The sequence below is a fragment of the Chiloscyllium plagiosum genome, chromosome 32, assembly GCF_004010195.1.
Source record: "Chiloscyllium plagiosum isolate BGI_BamShark_2017 chromosome 32, ASM401019v2, whole genome shotgun sequence".
Taxonomy (NCBI): domain Eukaryota; kingdom Metazoa; phylum Chordata; class Chondrichthyes; order Orectolobiformes; family Hemiscylliidae; genus Chiloscyllium; species Chiloscyllium plagiosum.
Genome location: NC_057741.1, coordinates 25,063,799 through 25,088,633, shown reverse-complemented (window position 1 = coordinate 25,088,633; position 24,835 = coordinate 25,063,799). Strand labels below are relative to the sequence as shown.

General features: G+C 39.5%; 1 protein-coding gene across 2 annotated transcripts in view; it reads right to left on the bottom strand.

The window, feature by feature from the left end:
* The window catches only part of polr2b (RNA polymerase II subunit B), a 50,069-nt gene that overhangs the window by 17,505 nt on the left and 7,729 nt on the right, over positions 1–24,835 (bottom strand). Inside the window, exons 1-12 of one of the 2 annotated variants that reach the window (XM_043674271.1) lie at positions 16,650–16,695; positions 14,556–14,706; positions 14,352–14,464; positions 14,027–14,246; positions 10,978–11,136; positions 10,720–10,884; positions 9,454–9,650; positions 8,847–8,966; positions 7,996–8,182; positions 5,113–5,256; positions 2,185–2,324; positions 1,625–1,736 (exon numbers count right to left, since the gene is read on the bottom strand). In XM_043674271.1, coding sequence (XP_043530206.1) covers positions 1,625–1,736; positions 2,185–2,324; positions 5,113–5,256; positions 7,996–8,182; positions 8,847–8,966; positions 9,454–9,650; positions 10,720–10,884; positions 10,978–11,136; positions 14,027–14,246; positions 14,352–14,464; positions 14,556–14,642 — 1,644 coding nt within the window. In that variant the 5' untranslated portion in view covers positions 14,643–14,706; positions 16,650–16,695. Of the gene's footprint in view, positions 1–1,624; positions 1,737–2,184; positions 2,325–5,112; positions 5,257–7,995; positions 8,183–8,846; positions 8,967–9,453; positions 9,651–10,719; positions 10,885–10,977; positions 11,137–14,026; positions 14,247–14,351; positions 14,465–14,555; positions 14,707–16,649; positions 16,696–24,835 lie in introns of those variants that run through there. The other variant, XM_043674270.1, reaches the window with a different exon arrangement.

Sequence of the window (24,835 nt, the reverse complement as noted above, 5' to 3'; positions counted from 1 at the left end):
AAGAATTGCCCATAATTTATCACTCTTTCCCTTTTCATTTTACCCTTCCACTTCATCTCTTCTCACTAACTCATTACAGTACGAGTTTCAAGGATCCTCATGTAAGTGGACCTCTTACTACACAAGGCCGAACACCAAGATTGAAGACATTGTAGCCAGATGAACCTATATCAAAGATGAGACTCAGTGAGGACAGAATGACAGAACTCAGGTGAGGGGAACAGAGTTAAAAGTCACCGTAGATATGTTTGTCACTTGATACAAAGGCTAAAAAGTCACACATCAACAACCCAAACCATCATTAGGAAGCTCGCCTGCTTTGCACTTCATCTCCAAACTTTTATAATACTGACTGGCCCACCTTGGTGAACAAAACAGCTGCCCGTCAGTTAGGGCAAGTATATTTCAATTAGCAAATGTTTATAGAAACATGCATCTCAAACTTGACTTTGTAACCTTCTTTGCAAAATGAGCCCATACAAATGATGCAAGAACATGAAGTACAAATAGTTACAAGTGCAGTAAAGGACTTCTGCTTCAAAAGAGACTTTCCCAATAGTAAACAAAGACGTGTCAGAAATCTAGTTTAAAATTGAGTGACAAACTCAGGTGACAAGAACGCAGAGCCACACCTCTTTACAATTGCAATGGAAAAGACAGAAAGGATGAAATCAGCAAGAGAAAAGAAAATGTTGGTTTGCTCATTAGGCCAATATTAAAAATCCACGAACAATAAGAATAAATGACACTACTGAAATCTAAAATTTATAATCTGAGTTTCTGATATCAGTGGTGCAGTTAAGCTTTCAGATCCAAATATTTATTCAAAAACCTTAACCAAAAACAATTATAAAAGTCAAACAAGATTCAAGAACTCTACTACCGTATGAGAGTATTTCATATAAATGTGAATATTTTCCAAATTTAAAAAAAAATCACATCAAAATTTTCATTGATTTTAACTACTTTCTTTTGAAGAATTATTTGTTTAACAAGGACAAATATACATATAGGTCTTTTCTAAAAAAAACTATTTCTAGTACCCAACTCCAGTCACCTTGCACAAAAGCTGCCTTTATGTTAATCAAAAAACAGAATGCTGCAGATCTAGCTGCATCTGTGGAGAGGGAATAAAATTAATACTTCACATTGATGATCTTCCATCATAATTGAGAAACGTTAGGAGGGTACGACAAGAACAAAATGAAAGTATGTGATGGGATGGCCTACAGGACTGATTGAATGACAAAATATTTAGTTTTACAGGACCAAAGGGAATGGTGATGGGGGAAGAAAAGGAACAAAAAGAATGCCCCAGACCAGGTTTGTGTCTGAAGTAACAAAGAGGAAAAACAGTGAAACACGCAAGGAAAGAAAAGTAACTCTACCTATCCCAGTTCCAGTGAACAGACCTAAAACATTAACTATTTCTTTTTCCCATGGACGCTGCCTGATCTGTTGAGTATTTCCTCTTTTTTTTTTTGACTTCATGTTAACTGGATAGTATCCTAACACCAATGAAGTAGCTAAACAAGTTTTACGTCTTGCTTTGCATAGCACAAATAGTTCACCATAAAACTGACAAGGCAGAATCATACACAGCATATTCAGATATTTACTGTACCTCAGATACAATGATATCCATCTGACGCCTCAGCTTTCTTAGTGTGGTCATCAGCTGGTCAGGATCTTTATGTATTCCAACCCAACAACCGTTGACAAAAATTTTTGTAGCACTAAAAAGTTAGAAGGTTAAAACAGTTAGGACTATCTGTGGAGTCTTGCATAGCAGCATGAATAATTAAGGTCTCAACGCAAGCTTGGTCATTTGGGCAATTATCTAGTCAGTAAATCCACATAAAAGAATAAATTTCAGTGTAAATTATTGCTGGATATTAGGTCTTGCCACAGTTATACATCCTTACTAAAATTAGATACTTGGAGAAAGTAAGGACTGCAGATGCTGGAGATCAGAGTCGAGAGTGTGGTGCTGGAAAAGCACAGGCGGTCAGGCAGCAGCCGAGGGGCAGGAAAATCGACATTTCGGGCATAAGCCCTTCATCGGAACCTGCACCACACTCTCGACTAAAATTAGATACGAGACAATTACTCTACATCACTATGCATGAAAAATATGCTATAGTTCTTTTTCCAAATTATATGCAACCTATTAATTTCACTTACTCTGCAATAGCAGCAGGAGAAATTTCTTCAAGATTTTCCATGCTCCACTCTTCCAAGAATTCCAAAATGGGCGAGGGCTGAGATCCTACAGAAATGTACGCCATCAAAGCTAGATTTTTCACTAGCCCCACAGCATGGCCCTGAAACAGGTATGAAAAAGAGATTTAATATATTTCATTGTATAGTAGCTTCACGCTTCACTGATTGCCATTTGAGCCACAATATCATTATAACTGGTTTTTACAGAGATCGCCAAAATAAAGCTCTGGATGGCATACAAAATAAAGTCACCATACCTCAATAGATGCGTCAGTTCAAATGTTAATTTGAATATTATTGCAAGAGCAAAGTACATAGATATTGGAAATCTGAAATAAAGCGTAAAATGCTGTTTATGCAGTGGGTCTGGCAACATCTGTAGACAGCAAAACTGGATTAAGATTTCAGGTCAAGATGCTACCAACTTGGGAAGTCATGTTGCAGGACACCAAGTTAGGCCGTTTTTGGAATACTGTGTGCAATTCTGGTCTCCTTCTTATGGGAAAGTTGTTGTGAAACTTGAAAGGGTTCAGAAAAGATTTACAAGGATGTTGCCAGGGTTAGAGGATTTGAGCTATAAGGAGAGGCTGAATAGGCTGGGGCTGCTTTCCCTGGAGCATCGGAGGCTGAGGGGTGACCTTATAGCGGTTTATAAAATCATGAGGGGCATGGATAGGATAAATAGACAAAGTCTCTTCCTTTTGGCGGGGGGAGTCCAGAACAAAGGGCATAGGTTTAGGGTGAGAGGGGAAAGATATAAAAGAGACCTAAGGGGCAGCATTTTCATGCAGAGGGTGGCGCGTGTATGGAATGAGCTGTCAGAGGAAGTGGTGGAGGCTAGTACAATTGCAACATTTAAAACGTATCTGGATGGGTAAATGAACAGAAAGGGTTTGGAGAGATATGGGCCAGGTGCTGGCAGGTGGGACTAGATTAGGTTGGGACATCTGGTTGGCATGAACGAGTTGGGCCAAAGGGTCTGTTTCCATGCTGCACATCTCGAAGACTCTATGACTTGAGTATATCCAGCTTTATTTCGGATTTCCAAGAGTCAGAGATATAGAGCATTGAAACAGACCCTTCGGTCCAACTCGTCCATGCTGACCAGACCATTAATCTAGTCCCATTTGCCAGTAATTGGCCCATAGCCCTCTTAAAAACCCATCTATTCATATACCCATCCAGATGCCTTTTAAATATTGTAACTGCACCCGGCTCCACTACTTCCTCTGGGAGCTTGCCCTGTACAGCCACAATGTATCTGTAGTACTTTGCTGAATATATCCAGCATTTAATGCTTTGTTTTAAATTTTCAACATCTGTCGTACTTTTCAGGTCTGGTAGCATTCACAGGGAATAAAAAAGGGTTAAATGTTTCAGATCAAGAAATCTTCACCAGGATGATAAGAAACCTGCTTAGCATTTTCAATTTAGAATTCTAGAATATTATCTATGTCCAACACTGCTTAAAATAAATCATTTGCAATTCATAACACCTTAAAATTCAATTTTTTAAAAATCTCGCCTTTCAGTTGTAATTTTCCTTTAAAACAATCAAACACTTGTCGAAAATAAATTGACTGAGTAATACTGAAAATAATATGCTAAGTGACATCACATGCATGTTAGCTGCTGTTAGGTTTGTGACTTTGAACTAAATAGTTATGTATTTTTTTATTTTCCCAGCACATGTTCTTAGAAGATTATAGAGAGGTCCAAAGCAAAACTGGAAATAGAAAATAAAAGCCCATCATTAACCTCAATATTAGATCACAGAGGCACAGGATGTAAAAGGACTATTTAGTATCTCCAAGGTAAATATTAACACAGCATACAAAGCCCTGATAAAGGCAGTAATGTTCAGTGGCATTCAAGCAACCTCAAACTAACCCAACAGCCTTGTATCATTATCTACTTCAACAAGTTCACTTACTCAATTTTATGCCTCAAGCACTTAGTCTTCCAATAAAGAGATCTCTTCTAATCTTTCATTGCACAAAGTGACAACTTCAAATTGATGATTCCTCATCACAAATATTCCAGAAGAAACTGTCTTTCCCTAACCATTTACATTAAGCTTTGACAGTTGAGATATATTTTGATACAGTAGATTGGAACAAACATTTTACACAGGCAAGAGAATGTATTGCCAGAAGAGACAGATGTATCATATTTGGTAAAAGAACCATACTGCAATGAAGATTTTTCAAAAATTAAAATGCCAGTTATAATCAGGAATATATATGGCCTGAAATGGTGATTTCAGCAAATCAATGACAAGTTTCCAAAGAGAATTGGTTATGTACTTTGAAGTGAAATGCTGCAAAGTATGGGGAAGGTATTGTCCTGCTCTATCATGTTATTTGTTCAGAGCGTTTGAGAGCATTTATCTTGTAGGATTATGTTGTGGTATTGAATACCTGAATACTTCTTCCAATGGATCATATCAATTGCCAGTATCAAAATTAGTTTAGTTCAGTTTCCAGGAGTCAATTTATTTTCTATTTTTCAGACTTTGAAGTTGGCGCTCAATAAATTTAAAACCTTGGTTTCTGACCTCACAAACAAAAAAAACAAATTTAAACACATTATTTATAAAGATGTTACCTTCTCATCATGGTCATTAACTAATCCATCTGAATAGCTGCTCTTTACTACATTTCTTATGACCTATTCACCAATACTATTCTAAAACAATGGGGAGAAATTTATGTAAAACTGCTTCTAACAGCTCTGCATAGATTACGTGGACTCCCAGGAGCAGAGAATTGATGAATGTCTGTGATGGTACAACATTGAAAAATTTCTGCCCCCATTGTTCCAGAAATTGGATATAGAAAACTTAAAGATATCCCATAGGCAACACAATCTTACTCAACTCAATCTTACCTCTGGAGTCTCAGCAGGGCATATCATACCCCATAAGGTATTGTGCAGCTGCCTGGGTTTTGCCAGCTTTCCATCTCTTCCAATTGGAGAGTTTAGACGACGAAGGTGAGAGAGAGTTGAAGCAAAGGTCAACCGATTCAATACCTAGTTACGAGTGAAATATTCAATTATTAGTTTAAGATCATATCCTATATATTCACACACTTTATGAAGTCAGGATGCCAAGCTGGAAGGCTGCTGTATTATTTGGGTGGACATTCATGTATCTTTTAAAGAAGTGTATATTAACACAGATACATTGACGAAATTCTGTGTTTTTGATTATGCAATGCTTACAGAAGGAGTGCATCAATATATTTAGGCTCTTGGGAATGACAATTGGGAATGACAATGGCTGTATTGATAGCCCAGAGCTTCAGACTGGTTTAATAAACTGTTTAGTTGTGGTTCGGTTCGCCAAGCTGGGAATTTGTGTTGCAGTTGTTTCGTCCCCTGTCCAGGTGACGTCCTCAGTGCTTGGAAGCCTCCTGTGAAGCGCTTCTGTGATCTTTCCTCCGGCATTTGTAGTGGTTTGAACCTGCCGCTTCCCTTTGTCAGTTCCAGCTGTCCGCTGCAGTGGTCGGTATATTGGGTCCAGGTCGATGTGCTTATTGATTGAATCTGTGGATGAGTGCCATGCCTCTAGGAATTCCCTGGCTGTTCTCTGTTTGGCTTGTCCTATAATAGTAGTGTTGTCCCAGTCAAACTCATGTTGCTTGTCATCTGTGTGTGTGGCTACTAAGGATAGCTGGTCGTGTCGTTTCGTGGCTAGTTGGTGTTCATGGATGCAGACCGTTAGCTGTCATCCTGTTTGTCCTATGTAGTGTTTTGTGCAGTCCTTGCATGGGATTTTGTACACTACATTGGTTTTGCTCATGCTGGGTATTGGGTCCTTCGTTCTGGTGAGTTGTTGTCTGAGTGGCTGTTGGTTTGTGTGCTGTTATGAGTCCTAGTGGTCGCAGTAATCTGGCTGTCAGTTCGGAAATGGTCTCAGACAACAACTTACCAGAACGAAGGACCCAATACCCAGCATGAGCAAAACCAATGTAGTGTACAAAATCCCATGCAAGGACTGCACAAAACACTACATAGGACAAACAGGAAGACAGCTAACGATCCCCGTCCATGAACACCAACTAGCCACGAAACGACACAACCACCTATCCTTAGTAGCCACACACGCAGATGACAAGCAACATGAGTTCGACTGGGACAACACTACTATTATTGGACAAGCCAAACAGAGAACAGCCAGGGAATTCCTAGAGGCATGGCACTCATCCACAGATTCAATCAATAAAACACATCGACCTGGACCCAATATACCGACCACTGCAGCGGACAGCTGGAACTGATAACCAGAAGCGGCAGATTAAAACCACTACAAATGCCGGGGGAAAGATCACAGAAGCGCTTCACAGGAGGCTCCCAAGCACTGAGGATGTCACCTAGACAGGGGACGAAACAACTGCAACACAAATTCCCAGCTTGGCGAACCGAACCACAACAACGAGCACCCGAGCTACAAATCTTCTCACAAACTTTGAAGCGGTTTAGTTTTCATTTCTGGTTATAATTAGTCCTGTGATAGGGGAAAAATAGGGCTTATTATGATCACACTAGTTTGGATTGGCACTCATTCATGTCCAATGAATGAATTGTTATATTGAGGTGTAGCCATAAGGCACTTTAGTTTGATTAGTCTTCAAGATAAAGTTCAAAATTACCTGCGATTTCAATGATTACAAGAACAACTTAAATTGCTTGGGCTGATTGGGAAAGGGATATCTATTTCAGACAAATTTATTTGTGAGGGTCTGTAATTTGCTAGAAGCAAATGCACTTTCTTGTGGATTATAGCAAGTGTAATTCTAGCCTATTCAATGTGGAAAGAACACTCATTCTCCAACAGTCAAAATTAACACCTCCTGAATTAGGCCATCTGGGATCGAAAGATCCAGCCACCATACTAATCATTTTTTCAAACTGGAGGAATAACTTTTTAGGATCTCGTGCAAGCTGATGCATGATTTGGAGTTGGCCATGGATTAATAACTTTCCAATTCTCCTGTTAGTGATTTCATATATTATTCACCAGATAATTCTGCAATTTAGATAATCATGTCTCTAAGTTCTATTAGCAGACAAGAGACTACATATACCAAATTTCAGACTCTACCACAATAATTGTAGTCTAATGTCAAGATCTTAGAATTTTAAAATCTTGGTTACAAGTGGAAGTTAGGACTTCCCTACCAACCCCTATCCAGTTCACAAATATAACATTTAATTGATTGACAGAGACCCAATGTGTTCTGTAACTTTCTTAGACAGGAGAGGCTTGCACCTTCTGAAAGATCTCACTATTATTCTCTCCCCTAAAAGAGAATGCCATAATCAAGACTCCATAGCGGAACAGACTTTGACATAAGGAAAAAGCAATGTTTCACAAAGACAAGGTTAAAGCCTTTCACATAACTAACAAAAGACAAAGAATAATTTTGAGAACAACTGTAACAATTTGCACATAAGAATGTCGGTACTTTTTCCTCCACCAACTGTGCACACCTCTCTAATTTAGGAAAATGTTTACCTGAATGACAAAGGGATATACGGAAAAGTCATGGTATCAAATAAGTCAGATCAATACGGGAAAAAGCATGTTGATAAGGATGGTGTCAGATTTTGAACATCACCACTCAATTAACATGATATGAAAATAATTTGAATCATCACAGAAGATTAGAAATGCAAGCATTTGCTGTCTCTCTATCCATAACGTTTGTGCAAAGAATCATTATGTCCAATATGGACGAAGTATTTACTGCAGTAAAAGAATTTTACCTGGGATACACCAGCTCTGGCTTGATGAGCCTTCTTTTGATCACCCCAATTTCCTGTTGCTAATGAGTATTTTAGACCATCCGAAATAATCCGTGTTTTAATTGCCAACTCCAAGTTGAAATCTTTCCCTCTGTCTATGAACTTTTGGGAATATATCCGTACTTCTTTCAACAAGTTCTTAAACATACTGTGAAAATAAGTTTAAGTTGCTAACTTTTGATTTCATTTACAATTACATTATAAAAGTATGAATAAAACATTATTTAATTCAGATGTACATATTGTTTTCTAATAGATTTGAAAATTTTGCAATATTGTTGCACTTGCAGAGTCAACTACATCTACCTGTTGTATAATGTGGCCTTGTGCATCCACCTCTCCTCACAATTTGAGACAGAAAATAAACAATCAAAAAGAGGAAAAAGTGACAAAAGTATTTAATTGTATGTGAAAGGGTGGCACGATGGCTCAGTGGTTAGCACTGCTGCCTCACAGCACCAGGGACCCAGGTTCGATTCCAGCCTGGGGCGCCTGTCTGTATGGAGTTTGCACATTCTCCCCATGTCTGCGTGGGTTTTTTCCAGGTGCTCCGGTTTCCTCCCACAATCCAAGATGTGCAGGTTAGAGCGGATTGGCCATGCTAAAATTTCCCCCAGTGTTCAGTAATGTATAGGTTAGGTGCATTAGTCAAGAGTAAACACAGGATAATAGGAGAGGGGAATGGGTCTGGGTGTGTTTAACTTTGGAGGGGTCAGTGTGGACTTGTTGCTGAACGCCCTGCTTCCACACTGTAGGGATTCTATTAAAAAAAGAATAAATAAGTTTATATTTCATTACACTGCTCTCATTACCCTCTAAACAGGAAAGCAAGCAATGGTCCAGCCAGGTCTAGCCTTTTGTTCCCATAATGATCTCTGTCATCCAATTCTCTTCGGCCTAAAGCAGCCAATAGTAATCGATGAACCATGTAACTAAACAAAGAAAACTTGAATTAGTTTTAAGTTACTAGTACTCTAAAATGCTTATTCATAAAATATGGTTTGACAAATTAGAATTAGATACATTATGCAAAAAAATGAAACATCTTTATGACATCTCTCGCAATTGGAAAATCAATTGTTTTCAAGTTTAATTGTTGGAAAGAGCAATCAATTGATTATTTTTCCAAATTAAAAGTCACAGGACTAAGCACATTTGAACAACTTGGCATCTTTTGCAAGTTCAAACTACTGACCACGCCAAAACTTGTAACTACCAATCACTGCACACAGCCTTGGTTTCAAAAGTATTAAACATTGTTTGCAACTCTTGCTAACCCATACAAATCAGTTCTATATCACATTGTACATTGCATCTGAAGCATGCTTTTAGCTGAGTCTGTTTATTTTTGGTAAGTTTAAGAAAATAGTTTTCTTTTCTCTGAAACTACAATTCTCACTTAAGTACTCAATAACGTACCCCAAGAAATAAGCTTTCTTAGTCTCACAGAAGTCACTGACTCCAACATGTGGCAGCACCTCCTTCTGCAGGATTTCCTTTGCATATTTAATTCTCTTCTCTTTTGTTACACCAGGTTTTGCACCTCTTGAACCAATAAAATTCAATGCGACATTTTGTTCCTGGATAACGAAAGCTTCATCCAGTGAAGGCTTCACCTATAATAAAAATGTAATGATTGTAACCTATATAACATACACAAGTAAGCTTGATATATATGGGCATAGTAATTTAACCTAGACCTATTTCCTGTCAAATTTAAATCCAGTTTCCTGCCTTGGCTTTCACTCAGCATTTCTGTAGAGAATATAATCAGCAATAAAGAACAGGCATGCACTTGTAATGTGAAAATATTTAGGCACCCTACATAGTCATCTGACACCTCAAAGCAATTAGAAATCAAGAAAATGTGGTAGTCAATTTGCTTCCAGAAGCAATAAATGTGATAACGATTAGATAATTTGTTTAGAGACAGTGAGTGAGTGATAAATATTGGGCAGGACAATGGGGATAATCCTCTAATCTTCTTTTAAGGTAGATGCATGTGATTTTTAACATCTACCTGAGTGTGCAGATGGGGCTTCAAATTAACAACTGAGCAGAAACGGATGAAGAGTCATCTATACATTAGCTTGCTTTCCCTCCGGTGGGTGCTGTCTGACCAGCTGTTATCTCCGCATTTTATGTTTTCAGTACAGATTCCTGCATCTGCAGTAATTCGCTCCTCTAATAGTCCAGTTCTCCTTCAGTGGGCGGCACGGTGGCACAGTGGTTAGCACTGCTGCCTCGGCTGTTATCTCCGCATTTTATGTTTTCAGTACAGATTCCTGCATCTGCAGTAATTCGCTCCTCTAATAGTCCAGTTCTCCTTCAGTACTGTTATGGATGTCAGCTTTGATTTCTGTGCTCTGATTTTGGAGAGGAACTTGTAGCCACCAACCTGGTGACTCAAATTTTGAATGCCACCAACTCAAACAGGGCTAAAGCACATTTTATAAAGCACCCTATAGACTAACCTCAAACTGATTTGAAATGTGTTTCTGACTCTCAAATTCTGAAATTTCTAGTGAGTCAGGATGTGCTGTGGCCTTAACCAGAAAATTTGCTTAAAATTTTATTAGCACCAGCTATTGTCCACAAGAAAAGGACTTCCACCAGAGAAAGACATTAAAATGACTGCACAAGTAAGTAGTTTTACAAAAAACTTTAAGTGAGATTAAAACTCACCATTTCCATCATTTCAGGATCATCAAAATCATAGATAATGTGCTCCAAAATGTCTCGATCAGACACAAATCCCAAAGCACGAAACACAATAATTATAGGAACTTCCTGCCTGATATATGGCAGTGTAGCAACAATTCTCTGGCCTATTGCACTTTTTCTTACACCCTACAGAGAAAACAGAAAGCAGTTTAAGAGTGAACGGTGTTCAAAGAAACTTTAAAAAGTGACTCAAGGAAATAAAATTGTCCAAAGTCCTACCTGTCCTCCTCTTGCTAGCATGCTGACCCAGATGGTACTTGTGGGACGAGAAGAATTCTCTAAACAGGACCGACACTCCCCTGTGTACGCATATTTGGAGTCCTTCTTTGCAAACACATACACTGTGTTTGTTGCCATTTTCTCCTGTGCAATTAGGACCTTAGAAATGTCCAAAATGATTAATTTATTATAAACACAAATTATTTATTTTACTGTTATTCATGTACAGTGGTTTTAACCATCAAATCAAACTATAATAAAAAATTGCCAAGTTGTGCAAAATATGCAACAAACTGAGAAGTTGTTTCCACTGGCTAGGGAATCTGAATCAAAGAGATATTTCAGGATGACAGTCAATCAATCAATCAGGACTGAAACAAGGAGAATATTCCTCACTGTATCTTTGAAATCCTCTAACCAGAGGACTGTGGAAGGGTATAATTGAACATACTTAAAGGTTGACACAAACAGAGGATTGGTTTTCAGTGGATCAAGACATTTGGGAAACTGGTAAATAAGCGGAATTCAAGCCAGAGTTCAACCAGGACCACAATGAATGGAAAAGCAGGTTTCATTAGGTGATATAGTCTTCTGCTGCTTTTATTTATCTTAAGATCAATAAGAATGAAACCTACAGCAATGTAGAATGTAAAATATGGCATCAGAATTGTAATACATATTTTGTTTGTGGATCTTGTTACATTTTTGAGTCATTTGGCTTATTCATGGCAAGTGGGCATCATTGACATGGCTAGCAATTGTTGCTAATCCACAAATGCCCTTGAACTTGCCAAACCATTTCTGAGGGCAATGAAGAGTAAAGCGCATTATTGTGTTTCTGGAGTCATGTAGGTTAGACCAGGTAAGGATGGCAGATTTCCTTCCAAAAAAAGGACATCAGTGAAACGCATTTCAGTTGGGTTTTTGCAACGATCAGTCATAATTTCATAGTCACCACTGTTTACTGGTTTTCAAATTCCATATGTGTTCATGGAATTGAAACCTCACCAGCCGCTGTGGCAAGATTTGAATCAATGCCCCCACAGTATTTACTTGGACTTCTAGATTACTAGCCCAGTGACACTGCCACTATACAACCTTTCACAGGAATCAATATGTTCAGCCTTTGGACAGAGTAAGGAAAATTTTTTTTGACAATTTTTTTTTCAGTGAAACAGTTAATTCCTGATAAGAACTTAACTTTTTTTCAACAGATACAAAGGAGTTTCTGACAGGAAGCAAGCTAAAACTGTTGTCTGAATTTACAATTCCTTCAGATCACACATTTCGAAGATATAAGGGATATAAACTATTTTTCCTCCGAAGATTTCCACTAGCTACAAGAAAGTAGGGAAGTGCAAACCTAGTGTCAATCTACAGACTGTTAGCCTGTCTGTTTGACAGTAATGGAACAATCCTAATGGGGGCATACCATGTTTTAACCACACCACCCTGTGGCCCAACATTTCAACTCCCCCTCCCACTCTGCCGAGGACATGGAGGTCCTGAGCCTCCCTCACCACCCGATGCCTGGAGGAAGAACGCCTCATCTTCTGTCTCGGAACACTTCAATCCCAGGGCATCAATGTGGACTTCTACAGTTTCCTCATTTCCTCTTCCCCCACCTCACCTCAGTTCCAAACTTCCAACTCAGCACTGTGCACATGACTTGTCCTACCTGCCTATCTTCTTTTCCACCTACCCACTCCACCCTCCTCCCTGACCTATCACCTTCATCCCACCCCCATCCACCCATTGCACTCTTTGCTACTTTCTCCCCACCCCCATCCTCCTCTCATTTATCTCTCCACCCTTCAGGCACTCTGCCTGTATTCCTGATGAAGGACTTTTGCGCGAAACGTCGATTTTCCTGCTCCTCTGATGCTGCCTGAACTGCTGTGCTTTTCCAGCACCACTAATCCAGAACATGTTTTAAAATTCACTTGTCAAATCAAGAAATGAAAACAATGCACAAATATTGATCCACTTAACGGTAGGCACATCATGCAGAACTGCCATGCAAACAAAGCTCTTTGTTTTTTTGGAATACGTGGAAGATTATTTTTATTTGCTTTTTTTGTACAGCTACACTGGAGCAATAATTTAAAGGAACCACATGGGAGTTGCTGAGCAAATTAGAGGAAACATTGCATTAGTACATGTATACTAATAAGACATTACTTTTAATAAAAGCATCCATATATTCCAAAAAACTGAAGAAATTTTGTTGGTATGGCAATTCTGCATAATGTGCCTACTGTTAAATGGATCAATAGTTGCACTGCTTTCATTTCTTGGTTAATCATGATGAGATCAGTGTATGAATGCTGGCACATGCATAACAATCTGTATAACAAAATGTGAAAAAAGCCCTAAACAGACATTTTGGCAGACAGCCTAGAAAATTAGAAGGGAGTGTTAAGAATAAATAATGCTAGCTGTGAAACATATCAAGAGGCTTGAGAATAAAGGTCATACCTCTCCAACAGTTACTCATGTAAAGTACAAGTTACAGGTGGAGAAAGTTATGTTAAGTGAAGCCCATATGAATGCCCTTGACATACTCTTTGGGTTTAACAGCCCCATGTCTTGGAGAAATAATTAATCTCACTATGGTACTATGTACCAAAGGCCCTTTGGGACCTTTATCTAAGTCTTGCCAGAGACACCTTAAGTAGTCAAGATGGTACAATAATGATAACAGATGAGTCACATTAGTTTTCTGGGACTTTGGTACACAAGACCATTATGCATCGACATTTTAATTAAAGGATGGTAATAAAATCAGACATCTCAAAACTCCCACATCAAACCTATTTTACTGGTAAGCACTTTATACGGCGAACATTTACAATGTATCTATACAGATTTGCTTTCTTTGCAATTGTTGCGATATGAAAACCAAAGTAACTCATTTATACATTAGTATTCATCTAGATCACTAATTGGCATTGAATGTCTTGAAAAAATTTAGATTTCGTTAGAATGAATTATTCTGAAATCTCCTTAATTTGCCAAATATTTTATAAGACAACTACAAATTCTGTACCTTTTCTGATCCATTGATGATGAAATATCCACCAGGATCCAGTGGGCATTCATTGAGCTCACAGAGATCACGATCTGTCAGACCACTAAGAAGACAATATGTGGATCGAAGCATGATAGGAATCTTTCCTATAAACGTTTTCTGATGTTGGGTTTGCATCTGCTCCTCTCCCTCCTTAATCACTGTCTTTGTGATGTCCACATAGAGAGGGGCTGAATATCTGTAAAAAGTCAAATGCAAAATCGCAAATCCCAACTCACAACTCATTTTTTTGAGAAGTTGATAAAAATTATTTGTGCTCTGTAATGCATCCAAAGAAACTTACGTAAGATTTCGTAATCTAGCTTCATTTGGCATCATTGGAGATGGTGCCCCATCCCTTTCCCAATGTGTTGGTTTGGATAAATAGATTTGTTCAAATTTTAGTAAGAACCTGGGCTGGAACACAAAAATAACACATATATATTATACATCTGTCCATTTCAACTGATAAAAATATAACAATGTTTTCTTTTGGAGTTTTTCTTACCGGCTCTTCTACTTCCCCAGAAGTATGCTGTGCTTCAGCTTGGAGATCTATTGGAGGAGCATCTTCCACAATTCTCTGCACTGACATTTGTATGAATTCATCAAATGAATCCAACTGCTGTCGAACCAAACCTTTCTCATCAAAGTATGAACTGTAAAACAAATATGCCAACTTTTATTTGAAAGACAAAGGGCTAATCAAGTTTCCAGAAATTGTTACTGACAAGTAAACCATCATCATGTGGCAAATTATTTACTGTCCAGATTTTTAAGTCGTAGCAAGACAAACCGAAATACTGTTAACATTTTGGCATCATGTCACTGTCAGGCAGGAAAGGTTGGTTCAGAAAGACTATGGGGAAAATCAGAGGTGCAGGGAAGGAAACTGAAATGGAAGGCCAGAAAGGGAAAAGAACAGCTGGAGAGGAGGTGCTCAGATTTCAAAGACAAGAAGGTGGATTTATAAGGCCAAAGAAATGGATCAAGCTAGGAGACTAAAGTAATCAAAAGACCTGGTGGAAGACCAGGGAGCAGGAGCATGAGCAATCACAGGCTGGAAGGGGAATTGGAAACATGGTGGTATGGGTAGAGAATCTATTAAATTTAACACCAATAGCCTGAATAAACATGAGAAACCAGGACAAACACACATCCTAGAAGCAAGTTGGTCGCACAGCTCCCAGCCATGGCTGTTTTGAAGTGGATTGGGTTCAGGTTTGAGTTTTTAACCTGTTAACATCCTTCCCATATTTGCACTGGTTAAAATCCCTTCCACATAAAGACAAAAGGGTGCTGTAGTGACAGAACTAAAAGAGCTTCATGTAATGTAAAAGCACCACAAGAGGTAGCTCATACCAACATTTGCTTATACAAAACTTTGCAAGATCTACAGTTTTGTAATAATGCGAAGAACTGTGATTCACAAAGGACCTCTATGGAACTTCAATACCACAATGTGAACACTTGTAACAATACTGAAGGCCAGGCAGCTAGGTGCAAAAGAAATAGAAATACAACAGTTTCAGCATCTTGAACAATTTGTGATCAAAGAATCTCTGAATAATACTGTTGGCAATAATGTTATTGAGGGTACTGATGCAATCAACATATGTGTAGGCGGGGGCGCATGCTGATTTGAGCTCGGACATTGAAGTCAGCTTGAATTTACCCAAGACAATGATAAACTACGACATTATCCTTCAAATCCTGGACATCAAAGACCCAGTTGTAGGAAAATCTGACATATACAACAGCCAGCAAGAATTACAAGCTCATCCAGGGAAGGAAAAGGTTCATGAAATAAGCTTTTGGGCATGAACCTTTTCCTTCCCTGGATGAGCTTGTAATTCTTGCTAGCTGTTGTATATGTCAGATTTTCCTACAACTGGGTCTTTGATGTCCAGGATTTGAAGGATAATGTAGTAGTTTATCATTGTCTTGGGTAAATTCAAGCTGACTTCAATGTCCGAGCTCAAGTCAGCATGCACCCCAGCCTACACATACGTTGATTGCATCAGTACCCTCAACAACATTATTGCCAACAGTATTATTCAGAGATTCTTTGATCACAAATTATTCAAGATGCTGAAACACTGTTGTATTTCTATTTCTTTTGCACCTGGCTGCCTGGCCTTCAGTATTGTTACAAGTGTTCACATTGTGGTATTGAAGTTCCATGGAGGTCCTTTGTGAATCTACAGTTCTCGGCATTATTACAAACTGTAGGTCCTCCCACAATCCAAAGATGTGCAGGTCAGGTGAATTGGCCATGCTAAATTGCCCACTAGTGTTAGTGTTAGAAGGGAAATAGTTCTGGGTGGGTTACTCTTCGGAGGGTCGGTGTGGACTAGTTGGGCCGAAGGGCCTGTTTCCACACTGTAAGGAATCTAATCTAATCTAAAAAATATGAAACAAACCCATGCTGACACAGAAGCAAATATATATTCTATAACAGAGAATGTCAGGTTTCAGGGAAGGACTAAAAGTTGCTTGCATCTCAAACAAACTATATTGCTACGAGATCTGCAGCAGTTCAGGACGTGCAAGATATTTTAAATTGTCATTCTATCATATTACTTCAGTATGTCTGCCTTACTTGGTCAGGAAACCTCCCAATATAGGATCACCATAATCTCGGACAGCTACATTATAGTTCCCAGGCTACCTGAAAATAACAATATTCAAGATACAGTAAGCTAGTGCAAACAAAAGTGGAAATTCCCATGCCTATGTTTCTTATGTTACATTTACACTAGAGTTCAAATTATTGTATCAAATCAGCCATTTTAATTCCAGTGTAACCTTTAGACTTACAGTGGACCCTCAATTAATTCCAATCAGGATGCACCTTGCAAATTCTGATGGGACAGGAGCTTTTACTAAATGGAAGGCAATACAAGCAACATCAAAAAGGTCAGACTGATGTACATTAACCTTCATTTGTCTAACTTTCATACAACATATTCCAGTGAACATATCCACAAAATATAATAGAAAAAGTAAAATGCTTATGTTCTTTTTTTTAATGCTGTGAAGAATTCTAACCTGTCTTTTTGATGAAGTTAAAAATCACAATATGATTCTATGAAAACCAGGTTGTAGTCCAACAGGTTTATTTGAAAGTACAAGCTGACAGAGTGCTGCTCCCTCAACAGGTAGCATGTGGGGCAGGATACATAGGACACAGAATTTATAAGTAAAAGATCAAAGTGTCATACAATGTATGGGCAGAGGTTTAGGGTGAGAAGAAAAAGATTTAAAAGGGACCAAAGGGACATTTTTTCATGCAGAGAGTAGTAAGTGTATGGAATGAACTGCCAGAGGAAGTGGTGGAGTTTGGTACAATTACAATTTAAAAGGCATCTGGATGGACATATAAATAGGAAGGGTTTAGAGGGATATGAGCCAATTGCAGGCAAATGGGACTAAATTAGTTTAGGATATCTGGTCAGCATGGACGAGTTGGACCAAAGGGTCTGTTTCCTTGCTGTACATCTCTACAACTATAAGGCAATGGGCAGCACGGTGGCACAGTGGTTAGCACTGTTGCCTCACAGCGCCAGAGACCCGGTTCAATTCCTGCCTCAGGCGACTGACTGTGTGGAGTTTGCACATTCTCCCCTTGTCAGCATGGGTTTCCTCCAGGTGCTCCCGTTTCTTCCCACAGTCCAAAAATGTGCAGGTTAGGTGAATTGGCCATGCTAAATTGCCTGTAGTGTTAGGTGAAGGGGTGAAATGTAGGAGAATGGGTCTGTGTGGGTTGCGCTTCGGCGGGTTGGTGTGGACACTGTAAGTAATCTAATCTAAACTAAACTATAACTGATGCGATGTACTACATAAACCTAGATGGCTGTTAAGTCTTTAAATCACTTTTTGATGGCATGAGAGCTTACAAACCTCTTAACTTCCCCTAGCAGTACATAAAATCAATCAAACATTTCACTACCTGATAGACATCCAGCTGATTTATGAACAGAATAACCAGGAAAACAGTAGGGCCCATTCAGGACCAAAGTGACAATCTCTGTGTGGAGTCAGAGGACACAGCTGCAGTTTTAAATGAGTTTTACATCTGTATTCATTATAGAGAAGTATGATGTAGGGTAGGGGCAATAATAATTGTGAACAAATTAGCATCAAGAGGCAGGTGGTTTCAGCAGGTTTGAAAGTGGATAAATCCCAGGCCCAAATGAGATGTGTCACAAATAACTGTGGAAAGCAAGGGAGGAGATTACAGGGGCTCCGAGATTAATTTTCAAATCCTGGTTAGCCACAGGAAGGGTGCTAGAGGACAGTGAATGTGGTACCATTATTCAAGATGGGTGGTAGGATCAAACGCGGAAACTACAGGTCAGTGAGTCTAACATACATAGTCAGGAAGCTATTGGAAAAGATTCTGATGAACAGAATTAATCTCCACTTGGAGAGGCAAGTATTAATCAAGAATAGTCAGCATGGCTTTGCAAAGGGGAGATCATATCAAAAAATGTGATTGAATTTTTCAAGGAGGGGACTAGGTTTGTACAGTTGAAGTAGTCTCTACAGATATCAGTATAGTTCCGACAAGGTCCCACACGGCAAAATAGTTAAGAAGCGAACAGCCCATAGGATCCAATTGTTACAGGTGATTTTATTCTGCACAATGACTGGACAAATCAGATGGTCAAGGCTAACATGGAAGGTGAATTGCAGAATGCATCAAGGATTGTTTCTTAGATCAGCAGGTTAATGACTTACCTGACAACAGGCGATTTGTGTATTGAGGTAGGATTAATACGAGATAAATAATGAAGGATCTTCGAGGGGTTAGTATCATAGATTCCCTACAGTGTGGAAGGCTGTCATTAGGCCCATCAAGTCAACATCGACCCTCCGAACAGCATCCCACCCAGACCAAGCACCCCTACCTTATCCCTGTAACCCTGCATTTCCCATAGCTAATTCACTTAGCCTACACATCCCTGGAAATTATGGGCAATCTAGCATGGCCAATCAAGCTAACTTGCACATCTTTGGACTGTGAAGGAAACTGGAACACCTGGAGGAAACCCACGCAGAAACAAGGAAAATGTGCAAACTCTGCACAGACAGTTGCCTGAGGCTGCAATCACATCATGGTAGAATTTCAAATTCAGTTTAAGGGAGCAAAAATTAAGTTTCAAACCAGTGCGCTCAACTAGCCAGAGATGCCCTCATCCCACGAATGAATTTTAAAAAACTTAAGTAAAGACCGATTACAGGGTATGAAGAAAGAGTTGCCTGAAGTGGGCCTGGAAAATAGACAAACAGGGACATAGGTAGATGAGCAATGGCAGACATTTATGCAGATATTTTGTCATGATCAGCTCAAATGTATTCTTATCAGAAAGGTAGACCACGCATGGCAAACAGAGACTGTCAAAGAACGTATCCAGACAGAAATTAAGGCACACAAAATTGCAAATTCTAGCTGTATATCAGAGGATTGGGTTCCTTTGGAGCCAGCAGTTCTATGACTAAAAAGCGCTGACAGGGAGAGAAAATTAACTATGAAAGAAAACTGGCAATAAATATAAAAACAAAAAGCGAGAGCTTCTTCAGTCATACATAAAAAGTGTAGCTAAATTGAGTGAGGGACTCAGGATGCAACTGAAGAACTGAAAATGGGAACAGGGAAACGGTACATATTTTAAAGCAATAGAGAGGAACCTCGATTGTCCTAATATCAATTATCTGAATATTGGATTATCCGAAGGGGATCTCAAGGTCCCTATAAAAGCATTACGTCAAAGAGCTGTTTCAATCCTGATCGTTTCTTTTGTTTGTAGGTATAATGATTAAAAACAAACTCGGCTCACTGATATGCTGCTGAGAACAGTCCAGGCACCATCTCTGGATGACTGACCTCCCGCCCTCTCCCTCTCTCCCCACACTTTCCCTGGAGTTCTACACATGGGTGAATCCTAAACCCCCCTTCCCCAGATAATCTCCAACATTGTCCTGTACAGGGCAGTGGTGGAACCTGTCAAAAAGATGTGCGCGTTATTTGGAGACTTACCCCACAAAGGCAGCAGCTGTTGGTGTATGGGGCTGCCCCAGGTGTGAGTGAGTGAGTGAGTGAGTGAGTGAGAGAAAGAAAGAATCGGATGGGGGCGCAGGGGCATGAACGGCGTGTGGGGATGGACGGGGGAGTGGGCAGGGGTGATGGCACTGGGGCGGGGTGGGACCGAACGGGGCGGTGGAGGCTCGAGCGCAGTGTGCTGCTGCCTAGTCTCCTGAACAGGGAGCAGACTTCACAGAAAACTCCGAGCCCCAAAGGAAATCAATTAACCGAATAATCAATTATCTGAGCGAAATAGTGCCCACCCATCTCGTTCGGATAATCGAGGTTCTTCTGTATTTTGAATCAATCTTCAAAGTAAAGGACACCATAACTTTCCATAGATATCAGATAAACAAGGTGCTAATAGAAGGAAAGGTCTTGTAACAGTCTCTATCATGAATATTTGACAAATTAATGAGGCTGAGAGGCAGACAGGATGCCAGGACCTGATGACCTGCATTCAAGCATTTTGAAGCATATGGCTGCAGAGATAGCAGACTCATTGGTTGAAATATTCCAAAACTCACTGGATTCTTGGAGGGTTTAAGCAATGTAAGGTCTCTGTTCAAGAAGGGAGGGAAACAGGAAACTATAGGTCAGTGAGCCTAATATCTGACATTGGGAAACTTCTGAAGTCCATTATTAAGGAAGAAATAGCAGAACATTCAGAAAGTTTAATGTAATCAAACACAGTCGACGTAGTTTTGAGAAAGGGAGATCATGTTTGACCAATATATTAGAGATTTTTTTGAGAACAAGCAGAGTTGATAAAGGAGAACTAGCAGATGGAGTGTATTTGGATTTCCAGAAGGTGTATGATATGGTGCCACATTAAAAAAAGTTTTGTACATAAAAGGAACTCTGGGCATTGGGGGTAATGTGTCAGCATGGATTGAGGGCGAGCTAACACACAGAAAACAGAGTCACAATTAAATAAGTCCTTTTTTTAGTTTGGAAAGATGTACCTAGTGAAGTGGGGTAAGGATCACTCCTTGTGCCTCAATTAGTTACTGTCTTTTTCATGACTTGGTCGAGTGTAAATTATCCAATTTTGCTGATGACGCAAAAGTTGGTTGGAGAGCATGTTTTGATGAGGACATAAGGAATCTGCAAGGGGATACAGATAGGTTGAGTGAAGCAAGTAAGCAAAACTTGGCAGATGGTAGTTAATGTAGGAAAGTGAGATATCATGCATTTTGGTAGGAAGAATCAAAAGGCAGACTATTATTTAAATGAAGCAATACTTTAAAAATGTGCAGCACAGAGGGAACTGGGCATTCTTATACTTGAAACACAAAAAGATAGCATGCAGATGCAGCAAGTAATTAAGGCAGCAAATGAAATTTTGTCCTTCATTGCTAGGAAGTTGGAGTTTAAAAGTAGGGTATTTTTGTGAAACTGTACAGGGTATTAGTGAGGCTTCACCTGGAGTAGTGAGAAATCACTGCAGTTAAGAAAGGATGCATTGTCATTTAAGGTAGTTCATTAGTGATTTACTAGGTTGATTCCTGGGATGAAGCTGTTGAGATATCAAGAACAGCTAAATAGATTATGCATTTATTCGTTAGCATTTAGAAGAATGAGGAGAGATCTTATTGAAATATACAAGATGCTGAGGGGCTTGACCGGGTAGATGTTGAGAAGTTGCTTCCATTAGTGGGTGAATCTCAAGACTACAGGGCACAGTTACAAATTAAGGGGACTCTCGCTTAAACAAAGAAATTCCTTCCATCAGAGAGAGTTGCAAATATCTGGAATTCTCTATGCTAGAGTATTGTAGTGGCTAGTCACTGAAAGTATTTAAATAGGAGGTAGATAGATTTTGAAATAAAAGAGTTGAGGGCTATGCAGAGCTGGCACAAATGAGGAGTCGAGGCTTGGTGCAGATCAGCAATAATCTTTGAGAATGGTGGTGCAGGGTTGAATAGCTATTTTTAATGGATAAACTATACTGATTTCTAAATAAACACTCTTGGTCTGGATGTTTCCACAAATTAAAACTCTTACAGTGAGGTAACTTAGTCTCTTGATTGCCCTGAACAAATTTTGTCTGGAGAAACTATTCTTATACCCGACTTCAGCCAGGTCACCTTCAAAGTGAAATCAAATGCTTTTAACATTTTTGTTTAAAACTGCTCTACCAAGCTTCTGTTAAGTTAATGGCTTTGTTCCCTTTTCTTGCTCATCATCAATCCCACAATATAGGCAAACCTCTATCAACTCTCCAGGAGGCCTCCAGTCATCCGTTCTGCAACACATACTGGCTTGCAATCATGGTTCCAGAAAGACTGACATAATTAAATTGTGGACTTACACAGTTAATTGTACAGCCCAGGGGAGTTTGCTGAACAAAGAGACCGGGTGGTGAAGGTGGCATTTGGCACACTTGCCTTTATTGGTCAGTGCATTTAGTAGAGGAGCTGGGATTACATTGTGGCTGTACAGTATATTGGTAAGCTGTACAGAACTTTCAGAACATTGTGTTCAATTCTGGTTTTCCTGCTTTAGGAATGACGTTGTTAAACTTGGAAGGGTTCAAAAAAGATTTACAAGGATGTTGCCTGGACTGGAAGATTTGAGCTAGAGGGAGAGGCTGAATAGGCTGCGGCTTTTTTCCCTGGAGCGTTGGAAGTTGTGGGGTGACTTTATAGGGGTTTATAAATCATGAGGAGCATGGTTAGGGTGAATAGCCATGGTCTTTATCCTAGGATAGAAAAATCCAAAATAGAGGGCATAGGTTTAAGGTGAGAGGGAAAATATTTAAAAGGGATCTGAGGGGCAACTTTTTCTCACAGAGGGTAGTGTGTGTACGGAACGAGTTGCCAGAGGAAATGGAGGTGGCGGATACAATTACAACATGTAAAAGGCATCTGGATGGGTATGCGAATAGGAAGGGTTTAGAGGGATAGGGGCCGAACGCTGGCAAATGGGACTAGATCAGTTTAGGATATCTGGTCAGTGCGTACCAGATGGACCAAAGGGTGTGTTTCCATGCTGTATAACTCCATGATTCTATAATTCTTAGATCATTTCACAAAAAAAGACCAATAACCATTTGCCACTAGCTTAAAAACCAAACTCAATATTTATATATATGAATCACACCTTTCAATGCAAAGTGATGCAAAGCACCCAATTACACCTCTAATTTGGAAGTTTTCTGTTCTGAAGCACCTCACTTATATCCAAAGCAGCCTCCATTGCAAAGTTGAGAAAAAAAAGTCTGCACTAGTCATCTCTCTATAGATGTCAAAATCAACTAAAACCAAGAATGCCAAACTCCACTTCATTCAAACCACCAATCTCATCAATCACCTTCTCAACTTGTACTGAACCAATATTAAACCAATTTCTAGAACAGCTATTGCATTTCAGATTTCAGTTGATATTAAACCATTCATAACTTCTGAATCCACAACAAAGACCAGCTTACAATGAATCTGCTTCTTGCAGTATTGCATAACGGTATGAATGCTACTCTCGGAGTTGAATGATAGAGGTGGTGTTAGATAACAGAAGTTGGACGCTCAACTGTGAAGGATTCCAACAATTCAGCAAATGGCACACTCCATCAAAAGTACCAGTTTCTTGTTCTACTTTATCCTTCTACAATTAGAAGACCATAAATGCTTTCTGAAATGTGATTGTCATCCAAGCATTAATACATTTGGAAAGTTTTCACATTTCTAAAGCAATAAGGATCTTGCTTTTTCTAATCACAAGAAGTTTCACCATGGTCAAAGTTCACTTATTCTGAACAACGATGTGTCCACAAACAGAACATTGAGCTTTTTGTGATTCGGTTACACAAGTAATGTCTTGTCAATATCTACCACATTACTTTCACAATTCTTACTCAGTTCTCTTCTGTGATTCAGAATTTTTTCTATATCACTACTCTTTGGGGGTAGTGACCATAATTTGGTGATTTTTACTCTCGTGATGGAGAAGGATAAGTGTGTACTACAGGGCAAGAGTTATAGCTGGGGTCAGGGAAATTATGATGCGGTGAGGCATGACTTAGGATGTGTGGCTTGGAAAAGTAGACTCCAAGGCAAGAGTGTAAATGATATGTGGAGCTTGTTCAAGGAGCAACTATTGAGTGTCCTTGATAATTATGTACCTGTCAGGCAGGGAGGAAAGGGTCGTGCGAGGGAGCCGTGGTTTAATAAGGAATTGGAATCCCTTGTTAAATGGAAGAGGGCGGCCTATCCCAAGATGAGAAGTGAAGGTTCAATTGGGGCGATTGAGAGTTATAGGGTAGCCAGGAAGGACCTGAAGAGAGAGCTAAAAGCAGCAAGGAGGGGACACGAAAGGTCCTTAGTAGATAGGATTAGGGAAAACCCTAAGGCTTTCTATAGGTATGTTAGGAATAAAAGAATGACTAGGGTAGGAATAGGTCCAGTCAAGGATAGTAGGGGGAAGTTGCGTGTGGAGGCAGAAGAGATTGCGGAGACACTGAATGAATACTTTTCTTCAGTATTCACTCAGGAACAGGGCATTGTTGTCGATGAGAATACAGAGGCACAAATAAGTAGAATGGATGGCTTTGAGGTATGTAGAGAAGAGGTGTTGGAAATCCTGGAAAAGGTGAAAATAGATAAGTCCCCTGGGCCTGATGGCATTTATCCTAGGATTCTCTGGGAAGCAAGGGAGGAGATTGCAGAGCCATTGGCCTTGATTTTTATGTCCTCGCTGTC